The following is a 13,938-nucleotide window of genomic DNA, read 5'->3' as shown; positions in this document are numbered from 1 at the left end:
CTGAACTCATCAAACTTGGACTTCCAAATTTGGTAGTCCGAGCCTGGCTGAACAGCCGCCCAAGTGTCCCGCATGATGGCATCATTATCCCTGATAATTTGTTTGACCAGTTCAGCTCTCTCTTGCTCGGCACGGGACTCGAACTTGGTCCTCAGCTGGTGCTCCTGGTTGGTGAGTTTATGCTCCAGGCGACTCACCCTATTCTGGGCCCTCTCGGCCTCATCCTTGGCGTCCTGAAGGGGCTCGAGCTCCGCCTTAAGGGACCTGATCTCCTTCTTGAGGTTGGAGACTTGAAGGCGGGCCGAGTCCAGGTCCTTCTTCACCTGCAGATTGGCCTCCGACTGCGAATACATCATATCAAGCGTCAAAAATTCATTCTGAGCAATATCAAATTGAGCCCTATCCAAGGCGGACTCAGCCTGAGCCTTAGCAGCTTTTACCTCTTTGGTCTTTTCCTTAAGGGGTCTGCCGAGCCCTTGGACGCGCAGCATGGCCTGCAAAAAGAAGCCGGATGGTTAAGAACCAGGCGGATAAAAAAAAATAAAAAATAAAAAAATAAAAAACGAATGTTAAGGCAAGGCTAAGTCTATACCTCACAAAGGTTCCCTAGAATACCATCAAGGTCTAGGGTGCCGACTCCTCTGACGGATGCTTTATCATCCGGATCAATCGCCCTCAGCATGAACTTGGCCATTTGAACTACAGTCGGCCTCTGTATGGGAACTGCAAGAAGAAAAAGTTAAAAAAAGTATTCAAGTATGGATGACTTGAAGAAAGAAAAAGGGGGACGAATTGTCCTTACCATCGTCCTCATCCACCTCCTCTTCCCCCAAAATCCTCTTCGGACCGGATGAAGAGGCGAGCTTCTTCCCCAGAGACCTCTTTGGGTCGGATGAAGAGGGGGGCTTTTCCCCCAGAAACCTCTTCTGACCGGTGGACGAGGGGGGCTTTTCCCCCAAAATCCTCGTCTCACCGGCAGGGGCGTCTGAGGGCCTCTTTGGCTTATGAGCAATGTGCTTCCGGCCGCCCTTGCCGGATGCGCTCACATCACCAGCCCTAGTCTTTTGGAGCTTGGGGTCGGATGGTTTGGACGGGGATTTGGAGGAGGTACCCTATCATTGAAGAGAAAGCAAGGTCAGTAAACATTCGGCAAAGGATCGGCATTAATCAGAAAAATGCTAAGTATAAAATCTCACCCCTGGGGTACCGGCTGGTTGCTGCTCTTCCACCCTTGTGGTGGCTTCCGCCCTGTTAAGGACGTTTGATCTGTATCTGGCAGCAGATACAGCCGGCTTCCTAGAGGTCGAGAGTTTCTCCATCGCTTTGTCTACAAAAAAGAATCAAGTGTTAGTCACATTTAACCAGTGAAGACAAGCAAAATAAAAAGAGCATATTAAACAGACGGCCGACTACCTCTCGGCATCTCAGTACTTAGCCCACAAGCGGCCAAGAATGTCCCTTCCTCAAACCATTTGTACAAAGGGAGATAGCTTTGAGGGGTGACTTCCTTGTCCCCCTCATCATTCGTCCTCACGGACACGGTAAACAAACCCGCATCCATGATCTCCTCCTTTGATCGTCTAGGAAGAGCTGGCAATGCACTCCTGCCTGCTAGGAGAGGTGGATCCTTGTTCCACCTATTATACTTTTGGTTCAGGCGGCTGTCGGCGGTTTTGACTATGTAGAACTTAGTTCTCCAGTCTTTCCACTTGTTTTCTTTGCCAACAGCCATCATGTACCCCTTGCAAGTAGTCAAGGTGTACCAGCCCTCGCCACCTCTAGCAGGCGCCCTACTAAGATAATGCATGTGGGCGAATGCTTCAAAACTCGCCTCCACCTGCAGCATCTCGCAGGCGGCAACGTACCCCAGAATGTTGATCCAGGAATTGGGTACAAGTTGCCAGATACCAAGTTGGTATCCATCCAAAATTCTCTCCACAGCCGGATGGAGAGGGAAGCGCAAGCCAGCCTGAAAGGCCACCTCATAACAACCGAATGCTCGGTCTTGGTAGCTGGCCATGCTCGGCCAAGTAATGGTGTCGTCCTTATTAGGGACGCACAAAGTAAAGCCATGGCCCAGCACAACCCTACGCCTAAAACTTGCAAGGCCATTTGCCATGGTGTTCCGCCTGCTCTGCGGAACATGATGATAGTAAGGGGCTTTCTCCAAGCGCCTGGAAGCGCTCGGCTCGGCCCAAGATTCCCCCTTCTCAACTGCCAGGGACTCCCTGCCAGTATCTATTCTTGTCCTTGCCTCCCCTGAAGAGGCGGAGGCATTATCTGAAGAAGATGACGAGCCCGACTCGTCATCAGAACTGTCATCAGAGCTAAGGGACTGCCGACTGGTGCCAGCAGGGTCCTCCCTTAGACTCTCTTCCGGCGCCTGTTCCGAAGGCCCGGCTGCATAGGTTTCATCTGCCTCCTCCAGTATCCTATCACTAGGAGTACCGCTTGAAGAGGGCGAATGGTAATAAGTGGGGGTAAGAGGAAGATAAGAAGGGCTATCAGGGTGTTCCGACACCTCACTTCGAGGCACCCTCATTGAGCCGTCAGAATAAAGAGTTGAACCATCCGACGGGAAAAAAGATCCATCGGAGTTGGGTTTTCTTGCTGTTCTTTTTGTTCTGGCCATCGTGTCCTGCACAAACGCGAAACCAGTCGGATTCGGAGAAGTTCGCAAAGCACAGTCGCTGGCCAAGCAGTCGGCACTGCAAGTTCTAGATTCAGCCGTCCCCGGTGACCGGCTGATCACTATCCTATACTGTGTCGCATGCGATTAGGAAACCATTTTTTCGAAAACAAAGAAAAAATGAAAAGTAAAAGAAGAAACAGGCGTTACCTTTAGAAGAAGGGTGAGAGACGCTTGGTTGGCTGAGAACGGTCGGACAGCGGGCCAAGTGTCGGATGCTTGAGAACAGAGAAACACTTAGGGTATTTTGAGATTCTTAAAGTCAAAAGTCCAAGATTCTCCAAAGATTCGCAAAGGTGTAAAAAATCCGGGGGTGAAAACTTTCTATTTATAGAGGGGTTAAAAACCCTAAAACTTTCCCTCCACAGTAACTTTTCGAAATCCGACCAATCGGATGCTGACACCTGTCACAGGCAACACGTGGAAAGCGCGTCTCACCTGTGAGGGGCAAATGATTTGGGTAAAAATACCCTAGGCCAGTTGGCCCAATCAGAGTCCGCCATGTGTCACTGAAAGGGGCGCCACCTTGGACCTCTCAGGGAACGACACGTGGCAGACAGATAAAAGGACCTGGGATTGGCGGCTTTCAGGCCCAAATCCCGAGGTCTGCAAAAGCTGCGTGAATATTCCCTGGGGCACAAAACCCTAGGGAGTGCACGTTTATCGAGAAGCCTATAAATAGGAGATGACCTCCTCATTTGTGGCTACGTTCTTTTGACACTCTTTACGAGGTATATTCAGTGATTACCAATCATTGCCAGAACTGTCATTCTCAAGAGAACAGTACACCCGAGCTCGGAATCCGAGCAGATAACCCTTTACGTTCCGCACCTTATTCTTCGGACTTAGACTAACTTAAGCTTCGGAGGCGGACCACCGACCATTCGGTGCTCCGTTGTTTTGCAGGTACATGCATCCAAGCGAGCATCCAGTCTTAGTGTTGTAACTCTCCCAAGGGACTCAAAAAACCCCGAAACACATAGTGTTTACCAACTTATAAACCACCTTCCATCTTAATTGTATGGGTCGTGTTCCTTTATGCATTTTTACTCCTTCTGTTAGTAGTTTGATAGCTAAAAACTTGGACGCAAATGAATCTTCTAAGCTCACATAATATCTAGCTTCACATATGTAGCTTACCGTCCCTTGACTTAAATTACATGTGATACCACTAATTATTTGATCATAAAATTCTTTATGTCTAATATCACAAATAAAACTTAAGCACTTAACATCTTTGCCAAGTCTTGTAGAGGAGTTATGTATACTTGTGCTGCACCAATACAAATATAACTATAATTTCCTTTTTCTTTATGTTTTTTAATACTTTTCCAGTTTATGATATTAATTTCAGCTGCCTTTTGTTCACAATCTTCGATTACTATACCTCCTTCCATTTCTTCACATACATATTTAGTTCTTGTTTTAAAGAAAGAAGTTTTAAATATTTTATCCTTAGTAATCTGAGGAAAATTCCAGCTTTCTTTGTTTTTCTGGTCTAGGTCATTATCTTCAAGTGAATATTCAGCTCTTTTTAGTTGACCTATAGTCATTTTGCTTTTATCCTCATCATTGTCATCTGATTTTGAGTTTTCTACTTCTTCTCCTTCCATCATATTATTTATTTCTTCATAATTTTCATCTTCAAACTCACTGTCTTCAGGTTCTTCATTATACACATTTTCTTCTTTTATTATTTCTACTATTCCTTTATTATTACTTAAAGCCAATTCTAAAGCCTCGTCTTTTGGTATTTCTATGTAATCCCAACTACCTAAGGTTTCCATTAATTTATGATTAGCTTTCTTACATTCATTAGCATAATATCCTAATTCTCCACAAGACCAATACTTGCATGTTTTCTTTTTCTCAGGACAATATGTTGCTTTTCTGAAAAACCTACTTGGTTTTCTATATTTATGTTTATAGTACTTCTTTTTATAGGTTTGTCCTCTTGATCTGTCAAATTTATTTTTCTTATAATTCCTTATCTTATTATAGTTTTTTCTTTCACATCCATAGTTATTTGGGAAGTCCCAACAAGTGAGAAATTGTCTCTTCATTTGTTAAGTTCTTGCAACTTCTCTACATTTCTTTTCAATCCATTTTCTTAAAAAAACAATTCTAGCTGTTTCCTAGGGCATCCCTAGCTAAATATTTTTTCTTTCCATTCTTGATATTTTTCACTAATTTCTTCATTAAGGGGACTTGGTAATTTATCATAGAACATTCCAAGATTTGTTTCATTTTCGCCAATTTTATAATAATATGTCTCAAACTCCATAATGTAACTCTCAACATATTTTATATTACAGATGGACATATTACTTAACTTTCTTTGATATTCTATTCGTTTTTCATTAGGATCAGCTCTTGGACCAATGAACTCTACTTCAATATATTGACATAACTGCCTAAACATTTTAGTAGGAGATTCACTAGCTCTTAATGTAGCTTTGACTTCTACATCTATACCATCGTACCAATCTTCTACACAGCAATAAAAACTATGTTCGATATAATTTAAGAAATTTTCAGAAGTCCAGTCAGTGTTTAGGTTGAGTACACTACTCATGCTATTTTCCACTGATCTAGAACATTTTGTCTATCTCTTACTCAGTCTAACTTAAGCTTATATCCAGTTTGACTTATGGGTTCAAGAGTTACTTCTTCTTGTTTAGGAATTTGGTTTGGCATAACCTTGACACTAAACCGGATAGTCTTCCCTGGTATGTATCTTGGCCGTGTGCAACTTTCTTCTCCTTGATATCTAGATCTTTGGATAACATTGTTTACGTTAATGTTTTCATCAATAATTTCTTCTCCCACATCATTATTATCCATAATTTTTTTACCTAGTTTATTATCAATCTTTTGTTGGACTACTTCTATGGGTAGAAAATCCAGATCATTTTACTTCATTAATCCCATTTGTTGATATAGATCTTCTTCTAAAGTAACATAATTATTTTCTTTTATAGAAGAAATTCCTTTTTTAGAAATTAAATTCATGATTTCGTTAAGCTTATTAGAGTCTTCTTCCTTATCAAATAAGACTTGTAATTCTTCAAGTGTTTTTTTCCTGAAGACGATGGCTCATCTTTAGTTTCTTGGTTCTTTTCTTAATTACTAATAGGTCTTTTAGGAAGTGATACAGTAAACTTCTTATTTTTATCTAGATTTTGAAAAGGATATTTATATTTATATGGAACAATTTTTTCCTTACTAGGTGATACTTCTTTGTTAAACTGATGTCTAACCTCGTTTGTTAAAGCAAGTTGTACTTGTTTAACTTGTTCTTTTAGCTCACTTAAATTTTTATTAATCTCTGATATTTCTGTTAATAGCTTATGCTCACTGCTCATGCAACAACAATGTATGCTACCAACTTCTACCTTAAGCTCACCAATTTGATCTACAATATAATTAAGGACTGGGCCAAGATTATTAGAATTTTCTAGAATATGATAGTAATGCTTAAAATCAGGTTTTTATACACTCAGTAGAAGGTCTAGTATTCTCCAGTTTTACTTAATTAATTACAACCTAATTTAGCTTTTAATAGTATGACTCTGATACCAATCGGACGCAGCTAGATACCAACAAAGTTTTAATTAGGATACCAACTATAAAGCTACTTATACCAACAACAATACTTGTTATTTTATGATACCGACCGCAGTACTATAATGATACCAACGAGTTATAGGATGGTATTTTGATACTACTCAAGATGGTATTGTCTATATAGATTGTTGGTACTTACAGATAAGATACTTTTTTTTTTGGTAAATTACGAAAATGACCTTACTAGAGACCACCTTGGTCTCTACCTACTTGAGACCAAGAATTCCTCCCAATTTATTAAATAAGTCGACACGGATCCAACTTGTGTGGGTTATGTTTGGGTTGAAAAATTAATCTGTGTAACCCGAAAAATAATTAACTGTATTTTTTATATGTCATTTTGCCATTATTGATCATATGATGTTGTGTAGCAACTAGCAAGTACATTAATCTTAACATAAAATAACAACAAGTTTTTAATAGATTACTTATACTCCCTCCCTGTTTTTTTAAGTGATACACTTCCTTTTTTGGCAAAAAAAATACATTAAAATATTATATCTCTCTCTCCTCTCATGGTCCCCACTCAAACCCACTACTTTTTTTTTTTTTTAATTATATCTTTACTCTCACATTCATTACTTTTCAATAAACTATTAACCTCACTATCTTTCTTTAACAATTTTTTAATACTCCACTACCCCACTTACTTCTTATTTTATTTAAGTCAATTAAATTGCCTAAAATTATGTGCCAGTCAAAGTGTATCACTTAAAAAAAGAGTTATATACAATTGAAGGTACTAAAATTTGGCAAAAGTTGTACAAAAGGTATTAAAGTTTGAGAAGTTGCATTTAGAGTACTCAACTTATTATACCAGGTAAAAACTCCAAGTGGTAACTTGCTCCAACCGGTTTCCCCCTTTTACATTCTTTTTTTTTTTTTAAAAAAAAGCTTCATTTCCTTCATCACCATGCACCAACTCTCAACTTTCTCTCTCCTCCATTACTGCAACAAAAATCCTTCATTTTCACTATTTTCTCTCTCCTTAGAAAACCTTCAATTTAGAAGCAGCAAATAAAAAAAAATTTAGAAGCAACAATCTATTTATTTATCTATTTAATTCAAATTCTAACATTCCTGGATTGATTGGTAACAAGAAGAAGAACTTCAATAGATTCATTAAAAGTAGCACAAGCAGCTAAATACCCAATTATTTTGAGATTGAATACTTCTACTACATGAAAAGCATCCCAAGAAATTTCAAACCCATAAATCAATTGAAGATAAGTTAATTTGAGAAGTACAGTGGATTTCATTTGTGGGTCTGTTGATTTGATTTCGCGACGAATTTCTTCAATGGCTTTTGAGAGGAAAGATGAAAGGGGTGTTGATGATTTTGGGGAATGAAGTCGAATTCCTTTGATTAAATCATCTAATGAGCGTTGAAAGAATAAGTCCATTATTGATGAATTCACCACTAATGAATTGGTTTGAGCTTATTTTATTGATGATTTTGATTTGATGGGGGTATTTTAGAATTGTGGGAAATACATGATTGAGTGTTGAAGGTTTTGGGAGAAGATTATAAGATTTTTTTTAGTGGAAAAATGGAGCAAACATTAGTAGCTTCTGACTTTATGTCAGAAATTTAATTTTCCTTTTTTTTTTTTTTTACTTTGGGTAACCTGTTGTAGAAGGTTAATTTTCAGTTGAGTACTCTACCTGCAACTTTTGAAACGTTAATACCTTCCCTTGTAATTTTTGGTAAACATTAGTAGTTTAGTACCTTCAATTGTATATAACTCCTTAAAAAAACACGGAGGGAGTAACTTGACATATAAAACGGATAGGAAGTATATAAGATATTCTTATTCATCAATAATAATTTAGTAAATAAAATTTCTTAACTAGTGCAACCGGGCATCACGTGATGAAAGTATAAAGTTTATTATACGAGTATATCCTTGATAGAGCATGAAATTTCTTAATTTCTTACCAAGTTGGTTTTGCCATTTTACATAATAAGTAACATTTCAAATTTTCAATTCTCATTATCAGGAGCAAGACATTCCACTAAAGACATCAAAACTAAAACTAACGCTGCAATGTTCAGTCATTGCATTTGCTCGACTTGTAATCACATTTTTGTCACCTAAAAGAGCTTGAAGACATCGACAAACTGTGAAAGTTTTTCCAGTTGCATCAATTGACCTGAGGTCCTGGAGCACGAAGCAACAAGAGTTAGGAGGATAGGGCATGTTTTCGTAGGTCAAGTAAGAGTAACAATCTTGCAGGTCAAATGTGGTTCCAATAATGCATTGCTGGTTCGTTGGGACACCATTTTGCTGCATTGGTGGTTCCGGTGGTATTCGTAGGTCTTGATTTTCAGTTGCTAAAGCAATGACTAAAACCATCAGAAAATGACATAACATATGAAAGTACTTCATATTGTAACAACAAAGTTTTTTAGGTTGTTAATATATTGTGGGGTGTGTAAGCAACATAATATACCAAGTTGGATGCCTAAAAAAGTTTCTGTTGTTTGGCTTTACGATATATGTGAATAAAGGTTGGTTGGTTAGCTTCTTTAATCACGTAGAAATCATGTACCACAAATTTCTATAAAGCCTAGTTCTTCTAGGTCATCATATAGTTTGGATGTTATGCTACAAGTATGGAGTAATAATTTCCATAATTTTTGCACATCTTGCCTATTTGATAATTTAGCTCAGGCATCGGAGTAAGGAAGTTGGATGCCAGATCCATGAAAGGGGTGTCACACATTACTACTCAAACTAAGAAAGTTGGATGCTAATTTCACATTAAAAAATTACTGCTTTCATCATTCCTCCACTAAACCTTTACAACTTTTAGATTACAATATGTATAATGGATAACAGAATAAATGAATGTAAGTCTTGTTGTACACAAATCCCCTTGAGGGTTCAAAGAGTTCTTGAACAGGACAGCATCCAAACCTGATCACCTCATTAGTGCTGCAGCAGCAGATTGAGCAGCCTTTATGCCTGCTGATTCCTTTCTTTCCCTCCGTCTGAGAACACGCAGTTTTGGGGATTTTGGCTTCGTTGGATCCTTAAAAGATCTGCATATAGCCACCACCATATAAGAAATTTATAGTCAATGGATAAAGTTGCACCAACTAATAATTATTGATAAAATTTTAAGAACATACTTTTGTGGTACGAATGGGTTAGCAAACTTGGGCAAAGGTCTGGCATGGGGCACCAAGGTCCTCCTTAGGTGCTTCAGGGCCTTCTCCTCCTCCATCTAATGGATAAAAAATGTCAGTATGGACAATAACTACAAAATGTCAGTATGACAAACGGAAGTACATGCACCTGTTTTTCAGCTTCGGCCTCTTCTCTATATCTTTTATACATCATTTCTTTCTCCTTAATTTTCTTATCAAATTCTGCTCTATCAACAGCTCGATGTTGTACGTGGTGGTTAAACTCCTGAACCTCAGTGAGAGGCATACGTTCTTTCTCAGGAAGAGGAATAGGATCCCTGAAAATGCAAAAAAAAGAGGCGGAATCAATGTTAGCAAGAGTAAGGACTCTTTGAAACAAATCTACCCAGCTGATGTTTGAAACAAATCTATTCAGCTTATGTTTATGCTTACTCGCTCAGGACTGGTTGAGCCTTGAAGATCCTCATTTGAGCCTCTTCTCTTTCCTTTCTAAGTCTTTGTTCCATTTCTCTTCTCATTTCATTCTCGTGCCTAATTAGACTCTCGAGTTGGAAAGGCTCAGGTTGAGTACATTCTTTAGGACCGGGTTTAGGAGGAACCTTCAACATCAGCATAAAAAACATTAGAGAAGAAAAAGGCAAGGCAAAGAAAAAATAGCATTAGAGGATTAAATTATATACCACAGGGAAATCAGTGGTGTAAGGATACGGGGTAGCCTTCCGAACTCTGGCTTTTTCCTCCTCTATCTGTTTTTGCACAAGTTCAGTGATCAATCTTCGTTCTTTCTCAGCTCCCCTTTCCTGGTTTTATGCAACAAATTCTGTAAGTTACCCATTGCAATTTGAAATATAATTCCACAATATGGGAAAACATATATACCTCAGTGTAAAGATGGAATGGATTAGGCTTTGTATTTCTTGGAAGATGTTTCTCATGGTTTGATGACTCTGAACATAAAGACAGCTGAAAGAAGACATGGAATTGTAAGGAAAAGCTAACTTCCAACAAGTAATCAAAGTATAGCAGAAAAAATGTTATACCGTACCTTGTCAAATAGATCGACAACACTAGAAGAAGGTGGCGGAATCCTCTCATCAATTGCAAAATGAAATTCTTGGGGTTTTGTAACTTGCTTTTTGCTGTTGCAGAACAACCCCAAATCCCCCTTACTTTCAAATATCTACATCACGAGTTCAATCAATTAGAACTCATAGATCATAATAAATTAGAACTCATACAGATCATGCTTTATAAAAGTTAAATGTAAGTTACCTTTTTACTCAAAGGCCGAGCCTTAAACTTTGGGATTTTCTCTAGCTCTTCTTGCTCAATCTCAAGTGTACTTTTTATCTTTGTTGGGCGTGCTCGCAAGGATGTTTGCAGCAATGGTGTTTTTGGTTCAGTTAGATGATTAGATTTCCACTGATTTTTCTGGTAATGCAAATGGATGACTCATGTTAGCTTAAGCATTTTCAGAGCATTCATCTAACAGTACAAAATAATATTTGCAGACTAATAAACGAATTCTATACCTGATGACCAGATTCAGTCGAGACCACGGAGGATACTTCTGCATTCTTGTTGGCCCTTTCCAAAGTCTCCAAGTGGAATTCCTAAATAGAATGCATATTCAGATTTAAGCTCTCAATGAAACTTGACAGGATTGACAGTTAATAAATGGAAAAATATCCACCTGAAATTCTGGTTTTCGAGGAAGGCTCTTGGGTAATGGAGGTAAAGTTGGGGCCTCAAGAATCTGAAAAAAATGGAGGATGACATCTCATTGCAATGCAGAAAAAGAAGTAAAATATTTACGTTGAAAATAAGTTACTATTTACCAAGAGACTTACCTTTTTGTTCAGCGGCCGAGCTTTGAATTTAGGCATCTTAGTCATCATTTCTTCCTCAAGTTCTGCAGAGCTCTTCACCTTTATTAACCGAACTCTTTGTGCAGAAACAAAATCAGGTTCTTTAGGCCTTGTCAATTGCAGTTTAGGCTTCCCCTGCACAGAACCACCAACATAATACTGAAACTTAGAATGAAGATGATTTTAAAGATTATAATAAACAATAATTTAATTAAAAAAAAAAATAATAATAATAATCTTTTGAGCATACATTTTTAGGCAGTGAAGAATCTCTAGTGCTTGATTGAAACTTCTTCATCAGCTCTGCAGTAGAAACGAATGGCACCGGCGGCAGTGGAGGATCCCTAACATACATCTTTATATGCAATGAGAGCATACAAATTAGTACTAGGATTGGAAACAAGATAATCCAATATGAACATAGGATTGTTGTAAGAAAATCTTACTTTTCTGTCTTCTTTGGAGGGTTTAGCTGTTGTAGAGCTCAAATTGGACGAACTAGAGTGGGCACCTGGTCTTGTTTTGTGGAGCAGATTAGGAGGCTTAATGTTTAGGATCTGTTTAAATAAAAACATTTCAACCAAAGTAAGCTTAAAAAGAAAATTAGTAACAAAATTATAAATATGAAAGTTTCTTCCCAATGATGAAACACTGACCTGCCTAGTTTTTCCATCATCCAGTTTCTGCCTCTTGATGGCCTGGTTTTCCTGGACAAAATTAGGAGTCCCAACAGAGCTGTTTAAGTTGCTTCTATCTCTGTTGATTAATTAAATTATCGGTTAGCGCCAAAATTTGAGCAACAAACCAATAAATCAAAGTATATCTTGACTCTAATTGAATGTTCTACCTCCTAAAACCGGCAGGTTTAGCACTTCTTGTGTGTGACTGAATTTTCGATTTCAATTCTGATGGATTCTTTAGTGCACTTGCAATCTTCATGGCCGTCTGCTTCTTCTTTTGCTCGGTTGTTGTTCGGCCTCCTTTACTAGTAAAGGCAGCCGGTTTTGGGGTGCATACATCTGTCATATTCAGAAAAGTTATAAGCAAATACAACCATAACAAAACCTTAGTCCTAAGATGATTTTGGTCCGCTAACATGATTTTGGTCCGCTAACATGAATGGAGCTTGCACTAGAAAACCAACCTTGAGAAGGGCAGGTTGCAGATTCCACCTTAATTTCTGGTTCAATTTTCACATCAACTGCTTTCACAGTACTGAAAGTAACAGACTTGTTAAATTAGACAATGTCCGAGGAAAATGGAGTAATCAACAGAACAATAGAACAGACAGAAACACACCTCATATCTTCTTTGCAGATGTTCTCACAAGGTACTTCAGCAGGTATACTTATTTGTTGGCTACTGATCAAGTTCGGGTCGGAGTTTTCGTCCCTTTCACCGGGCCTCCCTACATGTTGGCTTCTGTTCATAAAACATTACATGTATTAAGATAGACAAATTTGGTGTTTTCAAGAACTACTGATGATGTAAATCACATCAAATACTCACCCAGATGAAATTTGGTCTAGCTTTGATGACAACTCTTCTGATGAAACCGATGATGCAGTTGTAGGCTTCAATGATTCAGAGGACTGTATTAATACAAGAATCCCAATTCAACACAATTCTAAATTTCTATCAATTATTAATTGAGAAATCAAAAATCATCGTGACGAAATCGAAAATTAGAAACTGAGATTAACCTGCACTGTCGTTCGGGCATCACCAAAATCGCACAGGCTGCTAAGTTGAACTGATCTAGAAGCCTTAATTTTCAGCATGAAAGCTGCAATTTATTGAAATAAAGAATCATCAAATTCTAACTTTGCATATCCCTAAATTCACCAAATTGCAACAATGGTAAACAAAAATCACAGAAATTATCCACAATTAACCCCAATTACACCAAATGCTGAAATATATCTTCCCCAATTAAACAATTTGATCACAATAATTATTCCCAATTATTGATATACCTTCCATAATTGAAGAAATTATATAGAATAACACTTAATGAAATATCTTCCCTAAAATGAACAAATTACAGTAATTTCCAAAACCATAAAACAATCTTACAAAACCCTAATTCTAAGATCATGAACAAATCAAGAAAAACAAAGAATTGAGGGTAGAAAAACATACGAGAAGGAGCATGACTAAGAGCAGACTGAAACCAAAGTTCAGCGTTTCGAGTATCCTCCTCTGATTCGCCATTGATGAAGTCATAAAACCTTGGAGCAGAGAATTCGTAAGTTTCGTCGATCAATATTGAAGTTGAATCTTCCATTTTCGTCGCTTTGTTGGGGAGGGGGGGAGAGAGAGGGTGATGCAGTGGTTTGTGTGTGTAAGAGAAGAAATGAGGAATTTTGAGGGAAAAAAAGGGTATTTGGGTTGGATGGGGTTTAACGGTAAAAATTTTCAACGGTCGGATTTGGGGAGGGAGGAGAAGGGGGAGGTTATGACTTATGAGTTTATGTATTCCCACTTTGCCGGATTTGTAACGGCTAGTTTGGAAAGAGGAGCGCTACGTTACTACGTCGTTTTATGTTCATCAAAAGTAAAAAAAAAAATAAAAAAATATAAATACTACGTAAAAATAA

The 13,938-nt window shown here is 38.2% G+C and overlaps 1 protein-coding gene across 4 annotated transcripts; it reads right to left on the bottom strand.

Moving 5' to 3' along the window:
• Nucleotides 1–9,061: 9,061 nt before the first annotated feature.
• Nucleotides 9,062–13,666, bottom strand: LOC145620483 (protein TPX2-like). 4 transcript variants are annotated; one of them, XM_081675169.1, is made up of 20 exons: nucleotides 13,481–13,666; nucleotides 13,042–13,124; nucleotides 12,848–12,930; nucleotides 12,638–12,760; nucleotides 12,483–12,553; nucleotides 12,186–12,357; nucleotides 11,995–12,094; nucleotides 11,785–11,895; nucleotides 11,589–11,693; nucleotides 11,321–11,473; nucleotides 11,164–11,226; nucleotides 11,003–11,083; nucleotides 10,743–10,901; nucleotides 10,516–10,650; nucleotides 10,350–10,433; nucleotides 10,151–10,270; nucleotides 9,903–10,069; nucleotides 9,619–9,787; nucleotides 9,453–9,547; nucleotides 9,062–9,362 (listed from the first exon to the last, which is right to left on the bottom strand). In XM_081675169.1, exons 1-20 carry the CDS (start codon nucleotides 13,623–13,625, stop codon nucleotides 9,242–9,244), a joined length of 2,340 nt encoding a protein of 779 aa, XP_081531295.1. In that variant the 5' UTR covers nucleotides 13,626–13,666; the 3' UTR covers nucleotides 9,062–9,241. The 4 variants fall into 4 exon arrangements, with proteins under 4 accessions (XP_081531295.1, XP_081531296.1, XP_081531297.1 ...); XM_081675170.1 differs by having other exon boundaries at nucleotides 12,638–12,757; XM_081675171.1 differs by having other exon boundaries at nucleotides 12,848–12,912.
• Nucleotides 13,667–13,938: the final 272 nt, after the last annotated feature.

The sequence above is a fragment of the Chenopodium album genome, chromosome 27 (assembly GCF_948465745.1).
Source record: "Chenopodium album chromosome 27, dcCheAlbu1.1, whole genome shotgun sequence".
NCBI classification, from domain to species: domain Eukaryota; kingdom Viridiplantae; phylum Streptophyta; class Magnoliopsida; order Caryophyllales; family Amaranthaceae; genus Chenopodium; species Chenopodium album.
Note: the sequence above shows the minus strand (reverse complement) of the source record. Positions and strands in the feature narration are given on the sequence as shown.